The sequence below is a fragment of the Bombus vosnesenskii genome, unplaced genomic scaffold, assembly GCF_011952255.1.
Source record: "Bombus vosnesenskii isolate JDL3184/JDL3185 unplaced genomic scaffold, Bvos_JDL3184-5_v1.1 scf7180000013403, whole genome shotgun sequence".
NCBI lineage: Eukaryota > Metazoa > Arthropoda > Insecta > Hymenoptera > Apidae > Bombus > Bombus vosnesenskii.
The window spans coordinates 1,416,275-1,426,360 of record NW_022883026.1 but is presented as its reverse complement, the minus strand read 5'-3'; the positions used below and the strand labels follow the sequence as shown (position 1 = coordinate 1,426,360).

At 32.2% G+C, this 10,086-nt stretch overlaps 1 protein-coding gene across 1 annotated transcript; it reads right to left on the bottom strand.

Annotated features, from left to right (window-relative positions):
• Positions 1–5: 5 nt before the first annotated feature.
• On the bottom strand, positions 6–8,270 carry LOC117237847 (sn1-specific diacylglycerol lipase beta-like; the record flags this gene model as incomplete). Its single annotated transcript, XM_033502223.1, has 10 exons — positions 8,104–8,270; positions 6,180–6,278; positions 4,319–4,531; positions 2,891–3,207; positions 1,739–1,882; positions 1,421–1,589; positions 1,082–1,205; positions 859–1,002; positions 611–722; positions 6–34 (listed from the first exon to the last, which is right to left on the bottom strand). Coding segments are annotated over exons 2-10 (1,347 nt in total), but the record flags the coding sequence as incomplete, so codon positions are not given.
• Positions 8,271–10,086: the final 1,816 nt, after the last annotated feature.

The window sequence follows — 10,086 nt, the reverse complement described above, 5'->3', positions numbered from 1 at the left end:
AACAGAATACCTATACCAGCACCTAGACTGTGACCTGCACATATTGTCTTACATGAAATTGTTAAAAGATTGTCTTAAACATATAGATAAAACTTTATCAGTAAAATTAGATATCTCTAAATTTCGTTTTAAATTATTTGTTAAATACTTAAAAAGTATCTATTATTTTGGCATGATGGCATTTTTAAGAAATTATATCTTTCTAATTGAAATAAATTGTTTCGTAATCGTTCAAAGAATGACCATGTATGTCTCTAAGATGACTAACGAGAAAGATACAAATAAGTAAATTGCGAGTCATTTGTTATCTATACGCGAAAATCCTTCCTTTTTTATTTATTTTGTACGCAATTTAATAATCTCGTAATGTACAATGCATATATCATTCTAACATTTTGTCTACATAATTAGAATATTTGATACCTCGAAAATACGATTGTTTTCAATTTATCGTTTCTCATGTCAACAAACATTTTATCGTGCGACCGAAAAGAGTAAGACAAAAAAAGTATTCGTAACATAAAATTGAAAACATTTAAATATTATAGAGACTAATACGTGTAAACCTATAAGCAACATTTTCTAGCGCACATATAGCATTTCTATTTACCTGTAATAACCAAATCGTAATGAGGATATGTATTGAATGCTCGTTCTAAAACCTTGTTATCATCTAATTTCTTCAAAATCAGCCTAGCACCCGTTATCATGCCACTGTGTGCCTATACACGTAACATTTCACGATTATGAATAATTTAAAAGGAAACATAGCTTAAACTCAGCGTACAATTTTCTTTGTAAATAGTACGATTAAAACTATTCTTATTGTTAGTTTCATATTGGACTTAAGATACTTACATGGCTGTTTGATGGAACACCATCGCATACAAAAACATTAGAACCTGCGGCAAAGTCAGTTATCAAATCACGCATCGAGAGACTACCCCGTACAATAATGACAATGTTATTTTTTTTCTGATCTGCTATTACACAGAACGGTATCTAAAAGTATTTTATAAAATTAAAAAAGCTGTTTTTTTATTGAATATACAAATATATAATACTCTTCCTTAATACCAACCTCGCATAAATAGTTTTTAAATGACGCATACAGGATGTCATCCGTTGATAAATCTGATAAAGTTTTCATTCCGGCTAAATAACAGTAGCAACAATTGTCGCCAATAATTGGAATACGTTTTGTTCTGTAGTTACAATGAATTGATCAACATAGGGTCTCATAATATTAGTTAAAGTAGTACACGTTTTATACTTTTTTTCTTTTCTTAAAGCGCGGTATAATATCGTTTCTATATCGCAATATATTATTTAAAATAATATTTTACTGAATCGTATTTCAAATTTGAGTCTATTCATCTTCTATTTTATTTAATATTCTCCTAATTGATTTCCTACTTACCGAAAACAGGTGCAACAAGTCAAATTCGGCAGAATATGAAAACACCCGGTGCATATATGCAAGTACATAACAAATAACCATCCGTAAGCAGCTAATGAGAGTTTTATATAGTAAGCCGCGTTCTCTAAAGACATCCAACTTGGTACATTTCTAAAAATTACAGTTGCATCTAGAACAATAATATTAAGATCGTTTATATTATTTGTAGAGTTTCGAAATAATATAATTAACTCTTTAGTTACATGAATTCCCTCGAATTAAAATTAGAAAAAATGTTAGAAAATTTTGGAGGAGAATTATAATAATTAAAATATATACCGGAAGTATATTTTGGAGCAGGAAGAATATTTAACCGGCGCAATTCACGAGTTTCTCGCTTTTGCCGAATTCTTAGCAGGATACATCCTGCGATAATATCTGAAGGAACTAAATCTGTTCCCTGGTACAGAGAGCTTAGCAAACCTATAAAAAAAGCAATAATTTCTTTATCATGTCAAAATTACCCCTATGACAGACGATAAATATAAGATTGAAAATCTTGTTGCAAATATAGTCTATAAAAAAAAAATGTAAAATGTGTTAGATGTTTGGTGAAGCGTTAAATGGCAAATATAGTCAAAGATAGATAGTTTGGTACGGAGAGGTGTGCGATAATGTTAAAGAATTACGTTGTTTACTGTATTTACAAGTTTGTAATATTGTCAGTAACAGAATCACGACGAAAGGAAATGCTGACAAACTGTGTTAGATTCTACAAAGATTATAGATATTTCTTTCTATCAATAGCTATAATTGTTTAGTAAAACAGAGAATGTTTAATTTCTATACATATACTAAGACGTACATTGTAGGCATTTATTTATGCACATTTACCCTCCGGAAAAAAGTTCTGCCTTTCAAAAGTTCAGCATAAACAGAAAGAGATCAACGCCGCGAATTGCAAATATCGTGACACACGAAACGTGTGCGTTGCGCACGGTACATCAAATTATTTTTACTATCCTGCAGTTGTCACGTTTAATTCGTTATATATATATAATTCATTACATGCCATAAGGCACAAGCAGATTTTACTTTTTCACACCAGTTCGTAAGGATGTGTACGTAGAAGTTTAACTACTGATATATATATATATATGTTATGTGTGTAGATAGGAGTTCAAAATCTCTGTTAGGAAACTATTTATATATACAAAGTACGTATTTTATCAATGTGTACAAAAAATTATCGCCAATATTTACACTAATCAACGACCTTCTATCCTCTTCCATTTGGTGTAGCTCTTGTCTTGACTTTTTACTTTTATGTATTACAAGTTGATACAAGTTTAGGCCAAATCTCCGTTCGTTTAGTTTAATCTTTTTTCCGGCGTTGAAAGCTTTCTTTTAAAAAATATATGACGAAGAAATGACGGTTTCGATTTCAATCACGACAGAACCTTTTTTAGGCCAGTCGTACCTATGTCTCACCAGCAACTTGTTGAAAAGTCTCGTTAGCGTTCTCGTCTTTTCTCATCCACCAGAGAAACTTGAATCTCCGTTGCCAGTTCCTTGAGAGTTTGCCATATTCGACAGAACTTTCTAAATGTTTGTTACTTAATAAGCCTAATGGATCAAAGATCAATGCCAAGCCGAAAATGGTTAGACCTATAAGAATCCAGTCGAAGAACACTAACGCCTGGGTTATCATGATCGTGTAATGTTCATAAGTACATTTGACGTTTGATCCAAACAACCATAAACTTCCTAAAATATTCCATGATATCTCAGGCAGGAGGAACAATATTCTGTAAAATCATAATAATATCTTTATTATAATTTTAGAAAAGGGACATCGATATTGGGAAGAACGCGCTCTTGCAGAATTTTTTTACGCGTATACAAGTTGTCTCAAGACGAATGATACAATACCGATCAGAAAATTGTTTTACCAACAAAGATGAATTGAAAACGTAGAATGAAAGTTTTGCATTTGAAAGCTACTTTGTAAGAAAATTCAGTTCGAAATGATACTACTCATCGATACTTTGTAAACGACTGAACCGTTATAGGAGATGTATTGTACTTGTTAATGGGTCAAGAGTTACGAAAATTTGTCAAACTCGACTGCCCGCAGAAAAGATTCTTTGTAAAAAAAAAAAAAAAAAAAAAAAGAAAAAGGTTTGAACACCGAATAAAAGAAAATTACGAATGGAAAAATGTTATTCGTATTCAATTGTATAATTCTTTATAAAACATCCTGCATATTAGAACATCTGCCTTTTGAATTTAGCTGCAAGTAAAAGATTCACTAATTATTAAGATTATTTGCGCGATAAAACTTTATACTATTCGTATTAATTTGAAGTTGGATTTAGAATTTCTGGAATAACGTTGAGATCTCTACAACACGTGCAAATTTTATATCTTCGCGCTAAGATATTACAGTCAAGTTTTATCGAATTGCTACAAGCAACGAACCTATCAAAAATAATCTTATCGCAATAATAAATTATATGTGATGATAATCTCGCATTGTAACATTCAGAAATGGTATATATTACAATACCTATCAATTGTTACTAGTGTACGTTAATAAAGTATGATGCATCAGTACTAAAAAGTGAAAAGAGTTGACGTCAATAGACATGGCAAATGGAATTCATTTTATATAGTAATTCGTTAATTGCCTATACATAATTATGGATAAATGGCGCCGTTTATGATCGATGATAGTAGTTGAAGTTTGTACTTGCAATTAGAAAATTAATAATAGGAATGATAAAAGTATAAAGTAGTTCGTGAAGCGATGCATGTCAGAACGAAGAACATTGTTTTATTTCAGCGGTATTTTATAATGAATGGCGTTGTTCGTCAACGATATGTAAATTGCAGTATAATTTTCAAACGTCTACTTACTTAACTGTCAAGAATGGTTCAACGTATTTACGAGCGTGCGTTTCCATGATAGATCCTTTTGCGCTCAGTCTTATAATGATGAGCATGAAAAGTATAGACACGACAAGAAATGCAACCTCTCCTAAGAGATACACGCGAACTAACTCTCCGCCTAACTGACAACTCCATGTATGCTCATAATATCTGACACAAACGGTTACAATTAGGGATAACCTGTGAACAGAGTTAATTACGTAAGGATTAAGATTTATTCAGATTTGTTTAATAAACAAAGAAACTCTTCTTAGTAGTAAAGATAATTATTTAGGGATGTTAATTAAGGATAATTATCGGGAATTGTTGGGAATTTTACTCGGGATCGAATTAGGAACCCGAAGGTTTGTAACGTTCCGGATACCCGCGGTCTCGTATCTTTTATTATAGTCAAATAGTCAAATAGTGAAAATCATTCTGAAGATAAAGGTTTAGGTACAAAATCTGATAGCGAAATTAAGAAAAGGCATCTTACTTATGCGCATGTTAGGTACCCGCACGCTCCTAGCAAACACTATCTTTTATATTTGTAGCATACTTAATGTACATACGATTCATTTTCAAATTTTTCAACGATCTGTGAACGATATGCGACATGTGAAAGTAAAGATTTGAGAGAAGTTCTGTTTCTGTTTCTAAACATCTCACAATGTATGTAGTTAAGCCTTTTTTTTATTATTCGTAAACGTGATCCATTGATTTAACCATTCTGCAAGAAGTTTTAAAAGGAATTTTACTATGTATTAGTGACATGTAAAATACCATAATTTATTTCAACAAATAAGAAATATGATTATATTATCCTTAATTAGTTCTATCTAATATATATAGTCTATAATTTAATATAGAATGTATAAAATCAAAATGCGAATAAAAACGAGAGACGATTAGTTATTTACAAAACATGAAACTATTTCTTGGATAATTCTACCTATGTACAATGTATTACGTACATTTTCGTCATCTTCCTGGAATAATCGAGAAGGTTTAAATAATGTTATATGTGTAGATACACATATTATTTAACCATAGCTCTATAAATACGTACTATGGGTGACTTGCGAGTCTCCAGTTCGTCAAAATTCTATAATGATCGTAAAATTTGCATAAACACAGAATAAGAAGGTAATCGAGTAAAATGTGTAAATATAGAAAGGATCGGTTCCTTATGCTTCGGTGGAATAGAACTGTTAGATCGTCATTTCTGCCAAGGGTACACGTCGAAACTTAAGCTAAATTATCTGATATTAAAATTCTGAATGTCGTTAATTTGATTATTCCTACTCTCCTCTTTTTTGTTATTTCGCTATTTTTACATATTATTTTTTCCAATACACCTTATTATTTTTTCCGCACAGCTGTGCTATTGTAAGATATTGCGTTACGCAAATTTCATGTGTATAATTCTTAAAAAGTCATATCATTGTGTATAAATTTGAATTTGCACGAAGGAGAGAGGAAAATACATATTTATATGTTTCATTGATTCTTAATCAACGAGATTTTGAAACAACTCGATAAAAGATTTCAAAAGCTGAACTTATACGTTATACATTTTATTTTCGAGGCGTGATATAAGATTATTAAATTTAACGCCATGCCTCGAGAGCAATGTTATGACCCTGTTTACTGTACTTTTAATCATTTAAAACCATTATTTCTTTGCATGTTGGCATCGATTTACAGTGTATGATATTTTAAGTAAAATACGTCGATCAATTGAAGCTTTAAAGACTATGTGGAGTCTATACAATCTCTAGCAATGTTCCGCGTAGGATGAAATTCTCAAGATTCTAGCGTTGAAACTGAAAGAAGACGAACTACTTACCAAATGGATCGAATGAAAATTTCAAAGATACCCGGATAAACAAGGTCGTCGCTCGCAGCTAGCCATGTTCTGCCGAAGAGTTTTATCGCAGGCATTTTTCTGTGGAACATATCGCGATTCGTAAGATTATTTTCTTTATCGATGCTGATTGAATATTGTATCGCGTAAAACATATTTCGAAAAGGAATAGATGAACGAAGTGATACGCGTGTGTTACTCTTGCGAGTTACTATCCATATAGCTGAACGAATAAACGTGTAATTTAATGTTTGGATCAACGTTTCATAATATACATAGCAGATTCGAGCAGCATGCAATAGTGACCACGATGTTTTACGAGCATAAATTTTCATAGGATTTGGATAACCGAGTATACCGCGACGCACGTATTTCTTTGATAGTAAATTACGGATCAGAGAAAGCGCTGAGAGAAAGTCTTTGTCTATCCTACATCTGAGAGTATTGACATAACTTAAATGCGATCGTAACTGGACCCTGACCCTGTTGAACATCGAATCTTTGTTCCAAATTTTTTAGAGTTACTACTAGAGTTACCTTTTAGAGTTACGCTTCCGTTTAAAAAAGAGATTCGTCTTTCCTCCGTCGCGTGACGTTTCTTGTTTTCAATTCTATATTATTGATTCAGCACATTTTCTACATCGCGTTGCTTAATTAGATAGGATGACTATCTTTTCGATAAGGAAACATTGATTTAGCAACAACAGAAGATATTATATGCTCTATAAATTCTTACATTTAGCGATAGATCGAATCTATTTGTCGGTGATATAACGTGATTGAAATCGTAAGCTGTCCGTTGCAGACTTATATTTGTCAACGATTTTATAGTAACTCTTTGACATTGTTATAACTGGAATTTCACACCACACTAGTTACTAATTACACGCCTTATCATCGTACACGTTTCTTTAATAAACATGCTGAATCTTAAAATATTTATAATGCCAGATATAGTATTTCTTTTATTATAGTATTTCTTCTAAGAATATACTCCGGAAACATCTTACGGTATATTCGATCTTCAAGTAATGTAACATTCTTTTTACACTCAATTATTATAGTTGAAATAAATAATTCTATTACATCTCGTACTTGCTTTCGTATCGTAAACGCTGACATGAATTTAAAATTGCGTAAAAACACTTTTTCATTAGTCTGACAACATCTTATGTAGCAAAGTCTATACTCATACAGCAGCAAATAACCGTCGTTTAATTTTTTGTCTAATTTAAATACGTCGCTCTCGCGTGTAAAGCCTTGAGAAACAGGCATAATATCTTATTGGCGCAATAAATTGACGATACTATGCGCATTTCAGGAAACGATATAAAACGGAAGAAACGCTTAATCGATTGAAAAAATTCGAATTTTAAGATATATTCACCTTTTGGAGAAAAATTTGAATTTCAAGATATATTCGCTTCTCGAACAAAACGTCTCGGTATCTCAGTAGAATTTCGGATCATTCACAACATGCCACTTTTCCACAAGCACAATCAGTATTCGAGAGTATCGTCACCAACCTGGTACAGGATGCAGTCCGGTATTTACCGTTTTAGTTACTCGCGCGACGAGTTTTTGATTTCTTCTAATGAGGGAAAATATAAGACTCGCTTGCACTGACATCCATAGTCGTTCACGACCTAACCATCGATCACGATACGCCGATCCAGCGGCTCCAGTCGATCCAATGGTATCCAGCGTACGCGGAACGTGAGATAGTGTCGAAAGCCGCTGAGGTCAGTTCGCAAGGAATGTGACGCCTTGAGCGAATTTTCGTCTGGCTGTGAAGCTAGCGACGAATTAAAAGGAACTGGAGTCGAGCTCGTTTGGTAGAAAATTGCATCGGCTCGCGACACTGGATCGGCAAAATGCATATACAATACACTCCTAACCCGCTCACCTTGTTTCGTAGCATCCCGCGTCGAATCTCACGAGCTGGTTGGCGGTGACTGTCCAGCACGGCCACAACTTTCCCTTCGTTCCTCTCGATCACACGTTCCTTCGCTTACGAAAAAACCAATTGCTTCTCATGGGGATATACAGTAATGGTAGGAGTAGATATCCCTAGTATCCCGTGTTTGCAACAATCCGAGCACTTCGATTTTTCACTAAAACTGTAAAACGAATTTATAATTTATATTATATTCGACTTTTATAAATAAATTATGAAAAAGTTTTAATACGTCCTGATTTCCGTGACCAGTATGGCGTAACCAGTATAGGAATATTTTATAAATACACATTTTCTTCGAACAATTCCATTGAATATATAATAACGTAACGTTATTAGGCACGATGTTTCTTTTTCCGATGACGCATGACTGTTCTTAGAACAAAGCATAAAACTTATCTTCGCTCTGTGCCTGCGTATGTGCATCGTATATCGTTTGATAAATTTTTTACTATTTCTTACCTGTATGAAATTTTCTGCGATATTAATATTAATATCTATCAGTATCAGTATCTCCTGATGAACTCAACTGCATTGTTATCGAAACATCGGATTTCTTTCCTTTCTGGACACGGCCGTTTCCCGGAAGCCTCAAACAGCGTTACACGAAACAGCGTTAATTGTATCAGTGTTAAGTGTAACAGTCTGAAAACCATACCTAATAGGATAAAATATTTTTTCTCGAAAATAACTAGTATTCTGATAGAACAAAATAGAACATTTAACATTCTAGCGTACTTTCTTTGTCTCTCTTTTTTATGCTTTACACGTGAATTCGCTACAGCTACGGGATTTACACACGTTTAAAAGCATAACTGTCCTACTTGCGAGAAAGGCTAGCGGCCTTAAAATCCTCGTGGCGTTTTCATGTAAAGAAGATAAACGAAACCAACAAAGTTTCTTTTCTAAAATACTTTAATTTTATCTACCACTTTTTATTTTATTTATAGTTCCAAAAACAGAAGTCGTGCAAAAGTATTTTTGAAAGGTCAGAAATTTTGCATAAATGGTTTTGCGTAAAAACTCTTTAGTTTAGTGATATACGATATGCTTTTGCAAGAAAAAGTTTATAATGTTTTCCCAAAACTATAAATTCTTCTGAATTCTTTCCATTTCTGTGTTAAAAGAATGCAGAAAAATATTTTCGAAAATATGAATGAATGAATGAATAATATAATAAAGTATAATGCAAGAAATAATAATTAATTTTAGTAAGCAATTTATATCTAGTTGAAGAATAAATGATATGATATAACATTTTCTGTACATATTGATACCTATATATGAGACGTATATATGATATACGTACCTATATATCAGAAGTCCAGCATCCACTTACAAGCAATATTATAGAAATTTTCATGTAAATTGATTCATGTAAATAAATGGTACTTGTAATTATCTTGTTTGTAAATTATCTATTGAAAACTCCGAACTGAGGAAAAAGCGTCAAAACATATGAATATTCTAAGATAAATTAACAAAATAAAAATACAATTTATTCTATAGCATGTCAGAAAACAAGGATTCAGGATGTAAATTATTTCTATTGTACAAGACATTGATTATAAGAAGTGTAAAAAATATTGAATTAAGGTACAAGCTGTAATCAACTTTTTGTGTAAGAGATTTATATATTTGCGTAGTATCATAAAAACAACTTTCAACAAGGTAATTTAAAAAATTTACATATTCTTTTAGTCATTTATCCATGAAAATAAAGAGTTTAATTATAGAAACGGAGATAAAAATATTATGCCATAACAGGATATTATCGTCTACCTACAAAGAAAATATGAATCAAGCCACAAAACTATACATTTTTCTACATAAAAGATGATCCTTCTTTCAATGTCTGACTACATAACATCCACATACGTATAAATAATTAATGAATATTCCAGTCGTTTAATTTTTTCCCTTTTTTCCGTC